Here is a 16,457-nt window from a genome sequence, read left to right on the forward strand (position 1 = left end):
TGCTTTAAAAAGATATACTAGTTAACCATATACAATAAATACACATACTATTGAAATTCTTTGATATAATAATTAAAACCATATGAACTAGAGGGTAGAAACATGAGACTTTCACTAGTTATACTAATTCAGCTATGAGAAATAACAAGAAATAGTAAATAAAATGTTGATGGAATTCTAAACGTGCACTCATTACAAAAGTGACACCCCTCCTCTGGGCCATTAAAAGTCATTGAGAAAATAGCCTGCCGGGTGTTCAAACAAGGTGTAAGGTTTTGAAAGGTTTGTAATATTTTGGCAAAGAAATATTGCTCTCTACACTTCTTTCTAACAGCGGGAGAGGTTTCAGAAAATCAAGAGTTCCTCTACAAAAGGTGCATCTGACTTTCCTGGTTGGAGGCTCTCTCATACTGCCAAACAGTATTTGTATCAGGTCTCCAAAACTTAGAATGTGGGCTGTCTCCATCGGCAAAGGCTTTGTTTTTCTCACTTGAAGGCCCAGCCTGGCCCACCACAAACCACCAAGCCTGCAGGTAAGGGGCTCAACTGATGCTGAAGTCTAGGCTGTACTGTAATTTTCTCAATAATAAGGAATTAGTCAGCAGTTAACATTGCATTTTTCTACTTATTAAACAAATTAAGAGGTATTTTGAATATATTCAGCCTATTAGAGCATGTGGTTTCTATTTGGGAAGGCTGGAGGTTTCTGTAAAGGCAGTGAGTAATTATCTTAGCGCTGGTGACTCTGGGCTCAAGCTTGGCGGCGCACTGTAATAAGAGACAGTTGCCATAAACACACCAGTGGGGGTAAAGCGTGGTGTGTGGCCTTCTGGTGAGAAACAGATATCAACTCTAGGTGAACCTCCTCCACTCCAAAGTCTCCACACCAACTCCTCTTTTGTTCTGAAATTACACGGCTATTATTCATAATTACCCCATGGTCCTCTGTCAGATTTTATATTTGAAGAATGCCATCTGCTATTTAAATTTACCAATAATTACTGAAAATACAGTCATGGGAAATAGGTCTGCACAATCTGATTGGGAAAGGATACCCTATCGTGTTTTAAAGTGAAACACTGGACTTCAACACAATTAAAATTCCAGATCCCAGAATCTTAGATGATAGGAATTTCTATTTTCTGACTTTTAAATAGTAGTGAAAGCATTAAATGGGTGATGATAATTCATGTGATCAATTCCTCTCTATTTCCCACCAAAACATAAATGTCTCAAAATGTATTTCTGAAAAATCAGAAATAAGTGAATTATGTATGCCTGCAGTATTTGTAAGTACATTTTTAGGGCATTACGACCTAGAGTCAGGAATGTCTTTTTGAGACAAGAAGTCTAAAATTTCCATTGTATATTTTATTTCCCATGACTTTCAACAGAGCTTCCTCAAGAGAGACTAGAGCACCCTTTTGTTTCTCTGCTAGTCCTTTTCAGTCCACCCAGGGAACAGAAGAACATATGAGCAAAACGGGATGCTAGGGTAAGCTGGAAAGGGAAAGAAGCTCTCGTGGGGCTTGGAAACATAAAAGAGAGCCATGCAAAGGTAAAAAGGAGGCGTGTTAGTCTCTGGCATCTCCATGTTGGCACTGAAAACTAGGTTTTTTTTCCATCAGGTCCTGTAGTAGTGTCTCATATACCTACTACAAACCATCAAGTAGCTGTCAGAAAAAAAAAAGTAGCTGTCAGAAAAACTGTTTTGCAAGGATTCCCAAGTCAGAGGATTTGCCAACTCCTGAGTATGCTTCATCCAATTCTGTGCTTATCTGGATCCAAAATCTGTCTCGAAGTTTGTGACAGAGCCCAGTGACTCACTGTGTTTATATGCCCCGCTGAGCCATGGAGAAGCCCAGAGTTCTTGCCCAGATGGACTGAGAACAACTGATTTTCCATATGAAACATTTCAGCACAATACAGAAAACAGGGGTGGGTGGACAAGAGAAGAAGCAAAAGAGGGCTGAGGTGGACCTGTCCTGAAGCCCTTGGTTACAGGGATATTCTAGGTAGGCGGTCAGATTGAATGTCCCCTGGAAATACACTGTAAATTTGCTTGAGTGCATGGGGTTAGAGACGCAGCGTGTCTGGCATCAAAGTAAAAGTGTTCTGCTTTTCAAGTAACGGAGACCTACTGATCTGCAACCTATGATCAGCCACAAAGGGTAGATTAAAGAGTCTTCTATTCCCCCCATCCCCTCCCCCACCACACACCCACAGTCCTAAACCTACTTGCCAGGTGAGGTTCTTCTAGCTCTTTCTGACCCAGAACAGGTTTTTCTCACTTCATTTTGTCTAGTGTACCTGTGATTTGCTGTTTTTACAAACCACACACATTTCCAACATGACAAATCTCACAATCTGGGGGGCTTCCTTCACATTATTTAACAACGTGTCTTTTCTCTACCTGTTACTGATCCCATCTAAAAGAAAACACCCCAGGGATCATAGGCAAAATACCATAGATCTGGTTATAAAAGATTTTCTTGTCATAGAAAATAGCCTGACCGGATGAGACCGTGAATTGCTAATGCAGAGGCCCCCTCATTCGGGGCCACACGTGGCTCACTCTCCTGGTTACAGAGCTTTTCGGATGAGAGACAGATGCAGGAAAGGGGGCTGGAGTGTTGAAAACTTACAGATAAAGGGCTTCACACTGCTGTGGATGTGCTTGTGTTGTTTGAGGCCCGACGAAGTGGCAAACGTTTTGCCACACTCGGGGCACGCGTGGGCCCGGGCACCAACGTGCTGAGAGCGGATGTGCCGCTGAAGGTTGCTAGGGTCCGTGAAAACCTGCTAGGAAATGAGTACTGATTAATCAAGAAACTTAATTCTAGGACACAAGAAAGAAGACCAGGAATGACTCAAGAAGGGATTGTGTGCATCTGTTTAGTTTTTGTTTGTTTTCCCCAAAGACCAAAAGAAGGTCATATTTCCAAAGCGTGAGCCTCTCGAGGGTCAGGACTGTAAATTATTTAGCTCTGTAGATTCAGCACAAGTATCCATTGGTATCAGTTGAACAAAATAATTAATGGCATTACTAAAGCATACTCAAGGTCTTCTTGATCCTATTTAGAGTGAATGGAATTGAATAATAAAATACAAGCCATGATATTATTTAAAATGGTGTACTATTTCCATCCTTTAAACAAAGATGTACAAAATTGGACGGATTTTTGCCCAAAGTGTCCCAAATCTACTCGAGGAGTTCCCTTAGGGGTTAAATTCTAACACTGTGCTTTATTAAGTAACCATTAAACTAAAATGGTTCCTTTGGACATTGTACTAAAAAACAAACAAACAAAAAACAAAAAAAGAGAAATAGGGAAAACAAAAAGCTACCCACACATCTGGAAGCAAAATATGTCTAAAGATAATGTCAAATGTTACAATTTCTGCATGAGAAAAGATATTCAAATATCATGAAAATTTTTTGAAAAGAGAAATAAATTTTCATGACACCAGGACATCTTTTAGTTAATTGAGGAATATGAAAATTTAATGATGTGAATTGCTGTTCCCATAGTTAAGAGTCACGGTCAAGGTGAAGTGCTTTCAATTCGCTCTTATATTGTTCAGCCCAGGTCACTAAGGCACTCCACTTTTAATTAGAACCAAGTCATAATTTATAGTGGGGACTTGAGTGGAAAAATCTGCAAGTGTAGGAGTCTCCCATTCTTTCTGCATAGGCATTCAGAAACTGTATGTAACTTCCGCACAAAATTGCTATTAAAAGGAATCAGTAATGTGCACTGGATAAAATTTTCATTCTCCATAAAGCTATAAAACAACCCCACTCTGGAAAGCCAGTAGCGGAACCAGGAATTTACCAAGGATGTCTGACACCTAGTTCTGGAACTCACCATTAAGCCTTACTTCCTCCCTTACAAAAATAAAAGGATACCCACTAAGTGTTTTTATACACTGTACTAATGCCTTCTAGCATACAACACTCAGTCTACTTTTCTCAAGATATTTATAGTTTCCCTTCTCACGGCTTGTTTTTATATATCGCAGCAAATGATGGATTAAGAGAGAGCAGGATGACAGAGAGAGGCCAAGTAGCCTACAAATTCACTGTACCTTGGCACAGTTCTCACATTCATAGTGCTTCCCATTGTCATGTGACATCTGGTGGCGAATTAAATTGGACTTCCAGTTAAATGCCTTGGGACACTGATCGCACTTGTATTCCCTCTCTTCAGTATGTGACAACATGTGTTTCTCCAAGCTGTTAAGAGAACAATGGATTTAATAGGACATGGTGACTTAAGAACACATTAATAAACAGAAAGTCATTTTCTTACAAATCCAACTGGCAATTAAAGAAAGAAGAGGGAAAGGAGTTGAGGCAGGAAAGAAACGGAGGAAACAGGCTTGCAACAGACAAAAGTACACCTTGTATTCCCTGGACTGTGCCTCTCAGCAATACAGAGAAGTGCCCCTGTTGTTAGAAAATAAATCTGATTCAGCTAGCAGGGATTAGGTGCCAATTTAGGGGCATGATAAACAACTAGCTGTTTGCCCAGTTCTGGATTCATTACACAATTCTAACTGCAACACGTACTGCTGTTACCCACTTAATTCAAACACAAACACTCAAACCGAAAACGTTAAGAGATTGCTTAAGAATATGCAGGAAGCTATTCTATCTAACATATATAACTCTTACATTGACAAAGGCACTTTTATTCCTACCTATATTACCAATGGGAAAGTGAACTGTAAGTGAACTATTCAACAAGCCACTTCTTAATACAACCAATATGATAGATGGTCGCTTACGGACCGATGAATAAATATACAAGTGCATAGATACGGCTGGATGGCATCTTCGATGCAATGGACATGAACTTGGGCAAACTGTGGGAGATGGTGAAGGACAGGGAGGCCTGGCGTGCTGCAGCTCATGGGGTGGCAAAGAGTGGGACGCAACTGGGCGACTGAACAACAACAATATAGAAGCAGATACAGACATTGATGGAAACATTACCTAGAGAGAATATATATATGCATATATCTTATAACCTAAGGTTATATATATATATATACAGCCTATGAAATAGGGAGGAAAGAAAAGTATATCATACTGTAAGTCAATGCACTTGTAAAGTCCCTCCAAAGAAAAACAGGGTTAGAATTTTCTCACAAGTATAGCTTCTCTGTTTTAAAACTTAAAATATTTTACCTTCTCAAATGTTTCCCTGTCTCACTAAAATGTGAATACAAAATCTGCATGAATATAATGAAAATTAAATATTATAGATAATGGGTTACTGTGATATTCAGAAGGTACTGGCAACATTTTTGTTAATTAAATACACACATGTAACACATTAGGATACTACTCCCAAATAAGGTAACCAGAACTCCTTAGAGAAACAGCCCTTTTCAAACTTGATGCATGAAATACACAAAATGGGCTTCAACATCTTGTTATGGCAAAAATCAAGAAAGTTACAGACCATGGCAAAAAAAAATGGAAAACTAGGTTGCCAACCTGAAGAGACACCCACTGACTAAAGATGGGGAAATTTAAGCATCACTAAGAATAATGATCTCATCTTTTAATGATAATAATACTCAAAAACACAAAAATGAAACCTTACCAGTTACCCCGGGAAGATGCTGAGAAGCCAAATCATTGCTCTGAAAACTAGGAAGTGAAGGGGAAAACTCATGCACATGTCTCGCCTTTCCTATCTGAACTGTACTTCAGGGGGAGCAAATAATCAAGGAGGGGGAGTTTCTCTGCATAGAATTAATCCAGATAGTAAATACTGAAACAACAGGGGAATTAGAACACTCTCATTTTGCAGCACCTGAAGAATTAATTAATCTAGGCAATCCATTATATGCCTCCTAATGGAAATAAATGATAGTACCAATAAGGTATTTTTCCTAAAACATTGAGCCTAAATCTGATCACAGCTTGGGATGTAACTATGAGTATACAGGAAATAGGATGGTTAAGATGACAAAAAATACCAACGGGATATAACCAGAGAATACAGCCAGGAGGAAATGCTACAGGAAAAAAACACTCAGTTTCTTCTATATATAAACTATAATGAGAAAGAGGGACTTACTGACTTTGATTGGGGAAACCTTTAAATTAAGAAGTAAGAGGAACACAAACCAATTGCAGTGATGGATCTTATTTTGATCTTAATGTCAGCAAAACAAACTCTAAAAATAATGAAATAACTGGGGGAATTTGATCACTGAATATTTGATAGTAATAAGGAACCATTCTTTTTATTTTATTATTTTTTTTTTTTTGGAACCATTCTTTTTAAAGTGAACTTATGTTTTACATATTTTCCACAGACACACACTGAGCTATTTATAAATAAAATGACATAATGTCCAGGATTTGTTTCAATAATCCAAAATGAGTATAGCTGAGATAAGACTGTTCTTGTGTGACAATTATTGAACCTGAGTACACTACCATCCTCTCTAGTTTTGTGGGTATTTGAAAACTTCCATAATAAAAAAGCATTAAAAAAAACTTATCAAGCATGCAAGCACTGCTTCTTCCCCATGTTTTATTTTTCTGTGAGATGGGCACTCTAAGTCTGAGAATCAAGTGTGCCTAGAATATGTTACCCAGTGGTTGTGTATACACTGTGTGCGTGGCCGTGTTTGTGAAACAAATAAAATGCCCTTTCTCATATCTTGACAAATTAGAAACACCTTTCCATATTTTTCTCTTTCTCAGTTTCCTCCTTCCAATTCTATTCATACTGGCACAGGAACTTATTTTTCCTGCCTATGAGTCAGTCAACGTGGTCATGCTATCCTATCTGAGCACCAGAAGCGATATCGCTGTGAACAAAAAGTACCAAGAGGGTACAGGTGTGTGGAGTCACAAGAATGGCCCTATCTTTATCTACAATATGTAATCCTCTGTTTGTTACACAAGCTGAAATGTTAATCAGAGAGTTAACAGAAAGATATTAGCAATGGCAGTTAACACTGAATTGAGTCAGGGACATCTTCCAAAATCGTTGTGTGATTGCTGTTCTTACTATCGTCTTTAGCAAACTAACAGGGCCTGTCATTTCATGACATGTATTGTATTCCAATGTTCTTAAATCATAAACTCTGAAACCTAGTGGTAAAAGAATGTCCTGTACATTGAGATTTTTCCTGTCTTCTAACTCCAAGAGTATGACATTGTTTTAAGGTATAGTACCTGGTACACTCTGGAGGACATATCTTAAGTTAACCTTAAAAGTGCATTCCAATATACATTAGGTGCAGACAAATACTGTTTGTTATTATGCGAGATCAATTATGCGAAATACCAAGAATAGTCAAATTCATAGAGTCAAAAAGTACATTGGTAGGGGCCAAGGACCAGGTGGTGGGTGGGTGGGAGGAAGGGATTGGAAATTAATACTTAATGGGGACAGAGTTTCAGTTTAAGAAGGTGAAAAATTCAAGAGATGGGATGATTGTGAGAGTTGCACAACAGTAAAAATGTATTTAGTGCCACTTAACTGTACAGTTAACTATGGTTAAAAAAGCATGTTTTATATTATGTGACTTTTACCACAATGCGTGCATGCTCAGTTGATTCTGACTCTTGGCAACCCTCTGGGCTGAGCCCACCAGGCTCCTTTGTCTATGGGATTTTTCAGGCAATAACACTGGAGTGGGTTGCCATTTCCTTCTCCAGAGGACCTTCCTAACCCAGGGATCAAATACACGTCTCCTGCATTTCCTGCATTGGCAAGTAGATTCTTTACCACTGAACCACCTGGGAAGCCCCTTTACCACAGTAGAAAAACATTAAAAATAAAAGGAAAATACAATAAAAATGCAAAAACAAAAAAGAAGTATAGATAGTATACAACACAAAAGGGGGAAATGATAGCAAAGTAAGGCAAATTTTCTTCTCTTTCTTTCTTCTAATCCAGCATAAAATCCATATTGCTCCCTGATCATTATCAGCTATCAGCTAATCAGTGATAGAAAATAAAAAGGCAAGTGGTTCTTACAAAAGCTGATTTTCACCCCTTTCATAAACATAAAAGTAACCAGTCAGTCATTAATGAAACTTCACTTTTCAAAGAATTTTACCCCAATTTATAGAGCTTGGCTTAGCCTTCTGAGTTCTTTCCATCTTTTGCATGCATATCCACCTTTGTTTCTTGCCCCCATTTTTTGGAGGGTGGGCTGCCCAGGTGACACTAGTGGTAAACAAACCTCCTACTAATGCAGGAGACATAAGACATGTTGGTTTGAACGCTGGGCTAGGAAGATTCCCCAGGAGGAGGGCATGGCAACCCAATCCAGTATTCTTGCCTTGAGAATCTTGCCAGTATTCTTGCCATGGACATAGGAGCCTGATGGGCTACAGTCCATAGCATTGAAAAGGGTTGGATATGACTGAAGCAACTTAGCATACATTCCTTTCTCAATATTTTACACAAAAGATACAGAACACAATAATATACCATGTCAAGAAAGGAATTCTCATTTGCTTAACATAAAAAGCAACAATATCAGATTCAGTAAAGTGGAAAATATTCAGGGCATGTAGGTTCTGCACTGGCTAAATTATATAACCCAAATTATCACTTGGATGATCAGTATCAGGTTGCATAGCGACATGATATACCCATCTGGCTGAGCTACCGAGAAGTGAGTTTGGAGAGTTCACCCAACGCCAGATAATTAGGTTTCCTTATTGTTTGCTACTGAACGTTTGACTGAAAGAACTAAATTGACAGTTGGTTTTGGCATAAAGTAGCATTGACTCAGGCTTAATCTTACACCCAGTCAGAGTAAGAAGGTTTCTCCATCTAAGAAGTATTGCTACACACAATATTTTAATGTTGAGGCTGTCAGTTTTTGTTTTATAATGTTGTCCAATACTTTTGATAACAAAATAGAAGGAAATATACTTACCCTCTGGCATCAGAGATATGGCTTTACAATATAGATACTTTTCTCACCTGTTGGCATTTAGTGATTTCATTTTGGCTTTTAATTTGGACACAATATATTTAGGAGATGTGCTGTGATTTTTTTTATTACAAATCCATGATTTGCCAAACATATATAACAGACTTATTCTCTATGTGGGTTTATATTAAGTACTGAAGATGAGTTTAAAGGGTATTGGGAAAGCCCTCTTAGTCACCTGAATGTTTTCTCTCTAACAGCTAGATTAAGTCTGAATTTTCAAAGCTAGAGATTCATTCTTTTGACTCAGTCTCCTCAAGGAATAGGTTTACACTTGATACCTTTTTGGTCATCAATGAATTAAAATGAATGACTACCATATGAAATCCTTTCCTATAAGAAGAGAGATGCAGGGCAATCAACGGAGGTGAAAGGAGAAGAGGAGGGGGGCACTAAGGAAAGAAAGGAAACAAAATACAGTGAAAGAGGTGGAATGTCCAAAACAAACTGTGAGTAATACACACCCCTGAGTAAAGCTAGTTGATGTATTCCCATACCCACTTAAATACTACGATGTCATGTCCATTTGAAATTCTGGTTACAGGTCCCAGATTTAAAAGCAAAGTAATGAATACAAGTATTAAAATTGCTTGTGGACCAAGGCAAAAACCACTAGGTAGGAACAAACATACAACTTACCCACTGGTTAAATATACTTCCCAGTAGCTCAAATGGTAGAGAATCTGTCCAAAATGCGAGGAACCTGGGTTTGATCCCTGGGTTGGGAAGATCCCCTGGGGAAGGGCATGGCAACCCACTCTAGTATTCTTGGACATGGACAGAAGAGCCTGGTGGACTACAGTCCATGGAGTCACAAAGAGTCAGACACAACTGAGCCACTAACACTAAACACCTCTCTGATCTGAAAGATCTTGCTGCAGTGTAATTATCTGGTTTGCACTTTATTATCTTCTGGTTTGCAAAATATGGGCTTCCCTGGTGGTTCAGTTAGTAAAGAATCTGCCTGCAATGCAGGAGACCTGGGTTCAGTCCTTGGGTTGGGGAAGAAGAAGGAAATGGCAACCCACTCCAGTATTCTTGCCTGGGAAATCCTTATAGCCAGAGGAGTCTGGCAGGCTACAGTCCATGGGGTCATAAAGAATTGGACATGACTTAGTGACTAAATAACAACGAGGGTTGTTGTTTTCTTTAATAGGAAAAAAACAATTGTTCCTGAATTAAATTCAAAGGGCTATAAAAAGTTAACATGTCATTGACATGTGATTTCTGTTTTGTTAAAAATATGTATCAAAGAATTATTTCATTTAGATCTTGTTTATTTTTTTTTCTTTAAGACAATTCAACATTTTCTTCACTGGGCATGTTTCTGTTATTCTTTTATATGTGCAATTTAGATAAATAGTTGAAATTAAATCCACAGATTACAGTGATCTATCAAAAGACCATCTACCTTTAAGTATCAGAAGTTTCTTTTTTTATCATCTAAATGTTTCTAGAAAGTAGCTTTACTGTTCAGTATATATAATTAGATTAATCAGCATCACTGTTGCCTCCTCTACCCTTGACTCATCCAATAAGTTACATTTTACTCTAATGTTCAACTTTCAGCTGCCAATTACATTCCATAAATAATAATAATAATAAGCATATTATTTTCTCTCTGGCATCAAAATAACTAATTCCAACTTCACTGCAAACATTTTACAGGTGAGAATTTACAGGGGAAAATGATTTCCAAACCTGTGACTAATACATTTTTCCAGCTCATTGTTGTTCCAAATTTCCCATCTGCACCAATTCTGAAAATTCAGCACAAACAACGTTTTACTTCAGATTAAACAAACACGTTCTGGTAGTGGAGCATGCCATGTCTAACCTTTGCAAGTCGGGAAACGCTTGGTCACATTCCTTACACTCCTGAATCGCGTGTATCTCTCGGAGATCATTTTCACTCTCAAGCTTTTGTTGGAAGTCCTCTTCCACCATTGAGAAAGCCGAATGGGGAGTGCTGCATGGGAACTTCTGGTGATCTGCTAGCTCAGCCTTGGACTCAAAGAGCTGGTCACAGTCTTCACAGCGGTATTGTCGTTCTTCTGTGAAAATAATTCAGGTGTTATCAGAACTAGGGGATCAGGAAGCACTGCCACAAACCAGGAGTTCTCATCGAATTATGAAAGACACAATAGAAATTATTGGGTTGTCCTTTGCACCACTCCCATTTTAACATGGATTAGAAATAATAAATGTGGAGAAGCTAGCACAGAACCTAGAATTGTAACAGAAGTGATCACAGGGGAGCCCAGATAGTCTTCTTATCAGATAAAACTTTATGATGAAACCCTTCCAGGTTTTAATATTCTCAGGATATATAAAGTCATAATGACCATTTACCGAGCATCATTATGACCTCAAACCTGTTCATGGATTATTGATTTTCCTAAAACTTGGCTGTGAGGAATTATACATCAGATTTGTTTCCCAACTTTCTGATGAGAGTACTGAAGCTCAGCAAGTTCAGTAACAAATCAAGAATTATAGAACTGAGTAGTTATGTCAAACCTTGAACTGTTTCTGTCCCAAAGCCTTCTCACTGTGCCACTTTACGTGTAGAAGACATAGGAGAGTCCCTGTCTGAGCCTTACTCAAGCCTGGCTAATATCAATAAACTTGGAAATGCTTTAACGTTCGTCATTTCTTATAATGGGACACGGCATGATTTTAGCACTTTTCTAGGCTCATTTATGTTCCCCCAGGGTCAGTGCTAATTGGCATGGCTTTACTAAAGAGCCAACATATCATGAATTTGCACTTGAAATCAGTAAGATAAATAAATGGTAATAGTGGGAGACTAGAGATAACAAGGTGATAGAGTATCAGGTAGTGACAACATTGTTTCTATTCCTTCCACTGGCAGAGCTTTTAGCCCACTCATGAGGCCATAAATGCTATGCCCTGATCACACCGACACAACCACAGGAGTCCTGCAAACGGCTCACAATGCGGAAAGACACAGAGGACAACGAACAACATGATACACAGTCAGTGTTGCAGACCTACAGCCAGGACCTATAGCCAGTTATTCATTGACTGAATGTCTTAGTCTGAATATTTTAGTCACCTACCAGATGTGAGGCATTTTTGCTAAGGAAGGGATACATAAGTAAGCCAAGGGGATACACATGAGAACAAATAGGGTGATACATTTCATGACAGATCCATGCACGGGAACTAAGCGAGCCCAGAGGAATGTGCCAAATCCATCCATCCTGGGGGACAGAGGTTTAGAAAAGATTTTGTAATGAAAAATCAGCTGAGTGGAGCAGGTTGAGGGCGGGAATAGCATGGACCAATGAAGAAGGCAAGAAAGAGCAAAAAAAATGTGGGCTCATAGAAAGGCAAAGCTGTAGTAAAGTGTGACAGGTTTATAGGACGCATGTAGGGGAGGAGTGGGAAATGAAGTTAGCGAGGGTAGTATAGGTTACTAGGGGCTTTTTAGGTCCATGCTAAGAAGGGTACAGAAAGCCACTGAAAGACGGAATACCCCACTGCAGCCTGAGAAGCCATGCAGAGAGATCAAATGGGTCATCATTGCTATAATCCACACACAATACTGGTTTAGATAAAACTAAACCAATAACACAGGAGCCAGAAAGGTAAAGAAATTAGTATGTAGATTCAGTGGGGTTTGTCAGTTTTGGACTTGGTTAAAGAAGAGGGAGGTGTTTAAAAATAAATCACCTCAGCTGTAAGACGGGTTTCTCAATAACATCAACTAGGTAATGGAAATATTTCTTATAGTTTGTGACACTATTCACATGTTTAAGATCTAACTTTAGGATCTCAGCCAGCAGTCTGAACACAAACAACCTCCAGGCCACATAATACATGAAAAGGCATAGGATTTAGAGATGGCAAGACCTTGGTTTGAATGCTAACTCTACCACTTTCTAGCCAATTTATGTAGTCTTATGTGGCCTTGTTTCCCTATCTGTATAATGGAAATAAGATCTTTCTTAAAGGTTTGCTCTATGTTTAAAAGACTACAAAGAACACTAAATGAAGAGCCTATAACGTCGAGCATTCAGTATGTGTACAAAGCATGTATTTTATTTTCTCTTTCCTAAGAAACATTAACTCCTAGGAGTATGAAATACAAATCACCATTTAAACATTATAGACATTATATAATGTATCTGGTATATGTATGGATATGGATATGACACATTGAAAATAAAAAACAATGGATGTGTTCAAGAGCATTGTAAACATAGGTTTACTTTATGAAAAGTAGCCCTAAAAGAAAAACAGTCACCTCTGTTTATACTTTTTAGAATAGTACACTAAATATTTATACTTCAAAAAATAATTATTTGAAAACCTTTTGAGAGCAAACATTCACTGATTAAAGATTCCTCATACCAGAGTAAGCCCAAATATACTCATTTTTATCATCTAAGCAGTCCTTGCTGTCAAAGAGCCCTTTTCCACTGGGTCAGGTTCCCCATTCAGGCTCAAACTCTACCAGGATAGCTGGCAAGTCTGGGTTTCTGACACCATTTACTTGTTACAGTTTTTAAGAGGAAAACAATTTCCAAAAGGCTCCCCAAAATACAACTGGTATAAATCTACAAAGAGGCAGAATGCAGCTTAGCCAAAGTAAAAAATGTTAAAGGAAGGAGTCAGCCAATAGTGGTAGCTTCCTCCACAGGAGATGCAGAAGCTGAAGCTAAGGTTCTCCTGTTGGCAATGCCAGCCAGATGGGAAATGCAGCCAGCCCCAAATCAACCTTTCAGATAAGCTGGGATGGGTACCCCTTCCTACTGATCCTTCCAACTATGAAACACTCTAAAGACACCACTAGATTATGCTGAATGAAGCCCCATTGTATTAAGAGAGAGAAACAGGAAAGAAAAAAATATTAAGTGCTCATCCCAATAATACAAATCCATACAAATAAAATTCCCTTTTACTCTCACCTGAATATACATCACTAATCATCAAAATTATTTTTTATGCCACCTTCTTTGATTTAGAATAGGTCCCTGACAAATACAAATTCCTCTGACTCTAAAATTTCCTCATCTGTACTTTTTTTCCCACCCTACAGCTGCCTCCCATGTGATCATGCTGGCTAGGATTTTACTCAAGCAGAAATATTTTTTTTCCAGTAATAGAATATTAAGTGGGAGGAACAACTGCGAGATTTTCAAAAGCCCCAAACCAAGCTCCCTGAAATGTCTTTGGTAGCGTGAAAGTACTCTCACCAGCGTCTAAGGCATTGACAAAAGGTTTACTTATGTGATATCTCAGTCCAGATATTCAAAATTACTTTGACCTCCATTTCAGAAAAGACCTCTGCTTACTTTAGCTTCACTGTAATATTAGCCAGGTGTCACACTAAGAAAATAGGCACTCTAGGGGACAGAATTTGTAAAGCTGATAATGACTAGCCAGGGAAACTGACAGACACCAAGCGTGATGGATCCTTTGACAGGCTCCATCACAATCTCCAAGTGAGGGTGGGGCGGATGGCAGCGTGAGTGGTACTGACCGTGGATATCTGGCGCCATGGTTTCATGGGAATAGTCTTCACTCTTCATGAACAGCAGGAGCTCCTCTCCTGGTGCGATGTCTGCGACTACTCTATAAAATATCTTCAAAAGACAACGAACGTGGGAAAGAGAAAGAGATGTGACTGTTAAGAAAGGGCAAGACATACACGAAGATAACTGTTCATTTCCCCATATTTTAACAAAATACTCCTTTTCATTTTCATCAAAAGAACTACGACTTCCTATTTTATACACTGAAAATTAGCCCTCTGATGACGAACGGAAAGCTGGGACTCTCATGCCAATTCACAAATCTTTTTTCAACTCCCACTTGACAAGTCAAATTTTCTAAATGCAAGGCTTGCTGTGTCACATTCACCTTGTGAAATGTTTAACCAAGAATTTAAACATTTATTTATGATGATGTTTAAGAGACATGAAGAGATCACCAGAGAAAAGATGATCCCTTCTCTGAATTCCTTACTCTGGTAAACCATGCACAGCTGATTGATGCCTGTGCCCTGCATTATCCAGCCATGGCTGGGCAAAGGCTGGCAGGGACAGAATTACCTCCCCTCTTGACCATGTTCTCAAAAGTAGCACGTTCTCAACAAGGTGCTTTTAAGGCAACAGTCTGGAGGGACCCAACATAAAGAATCATGAAAAGATCTGAAAAAAAAACATAGTTTTAAAAGAGAGTGTTTCTTTTTTAAAACACTGCACCCCCTTTTATCAATCAAAAGTGATACTCACAGATCCAGGACCTGCCTTCAAGACCCAGCTCCTGATCCCACTCTTTGAAAGCAAGCATTATGCTTTCAATTGATTCTTTTACCAGGGTTTGGGGGTGGTGCTTATTCCTCTTACTTTCACACAAAATGTTGATGAGAGGAAGGGTTGAATAAATCCATTAATGACTGACTAAAAGCAGTGTGGCAAGTATGGAAAAAATCCTGACCTATAATTTCCAAGAGCTGCCTACCTTTTCCCTGACCAGCTCAGTGACCTTAGGTAAGTCATTGCCCAATTTACTTGTCCAGGCTTCAGGGTTTCTTCATTTATAAAGGCATTTAGTTCTGATTTGCAACATATATAAACATCAAATCATTATGTTGCATACCTGAAACTAATATAATGGATATATCAATTATATCTCAATATAAAAATGACTTAATCATGAACATGTTTAAGGTGCTTTTTCATTTTAACACAAAAGGTTTTTAATTTTTAATTCTAAGATTATGTATTAAACAAAAATTCTTAAATGAGAATAATTACATTCACATACAGACACACACATACATACAAATTCCACCAAAAGTAACAATAACAACAACAAAATCAGAGATTCAATTCTGCTCAGTCTCAATGCAATAAGGTGAAAAATCACATAACACAAATTGGCATACCCTGCTAAGAAAAGGGAAGGATCTACTTTGAGAAAACTGCTCTAATTGTGGTTTCTTGCAGGATCACTTAATAGTTCAAACTGAGAAAAGCTGAGTAATTTAATGTCTTATGAGATAAAAAGAAATGTGCAGAACTTTAATTATATTTATTTGTTTATCTTTCGAAAAGCAGAGGACATTAAACAAAAGTACGTGCCTCTTCATTCCAGTAGGTGGCTCTAAACTCCAATTGTTTATTTTTCTTTAAAAAGACCAGAGTACAAAACTGTGTTAAATTCAAAAAATAACTCAATGAGGAGTATTTTCTGCTTAGTTTCTTTCCTGTCAAAATAGAATCATTTTTTTGTCACGCAACAGTAATTTAACCACATGAAGCTGGTTTACAGAAAATAATGCCAAACATAAAATGTTCCTCTAATAGTATATGACCTAAGATTCTTTATCTCTATCCATAGATAGAATCCAGACTATCTTAGGAAAATAACTCCTTGTTATGTGCTGATTCTATAAAAACCAGAGAATTTATAGTTTGTATCTTATTAACCGTAAC

General features: G+C 38.2%; 1 protein-coding gene across 12 annotated transcripts in view; it reads right to left on the reverse strand.

Annotated features, from left to right (window-relative positions):
- The window catches only part of MECOM (MDS1 and EVI1 complex locus), a 606,212-nt gene that overhangs the window by 36,258 nt on the left and 553,497 nt on the right, over positions 1 to 16,457 (reverse strand). For 8 of the 12 annotated variants that reach the window (XM_061168285.1, XM_061168277.1, XM_061168279.1 and 5 more), the window contains 4 exons: positions 14,498 to 14,600; positions 10,823 to 11,039; positions 4,090 to 4,237; positions 2,646 to 2,802 (listed from right to left, as the gene is read on the reverse strand). In XM_061168285.1, the coding sequence (XP_061024268.1) occupies positions 2,646 to 2,802; positions 4,090 to 4,237; positions 10,823 to 11,039; positions 14,498 to 14,600 (625 nt within the window). The remainder of the gene's footprint in view (positions 1 to 2,645; positions 2,803 to 4,089; positions 4,238 to 10,822; positions 11,040 to 14,497; positions 14,601 to 16,457) is intronic. The other 4 variants (XM_061168278.1, XM_061168283.1, XM_061168281.1 and 1 more) reach the window with 1 other exon arrangement.

The sequence above is a fragment of the Dama dama genome, chromosome 19 (genome assembly GCF_033118175.1).
Source record: "Dama dama isolate Ldn47 chromosome 19, ASM3311817v1, whole genome shotgun sequence".
NCBI lineage: Eukaryota > Metazoa > Chordata > Mammalia > Artiodactyla > Cervidae > Dama > Dama dama.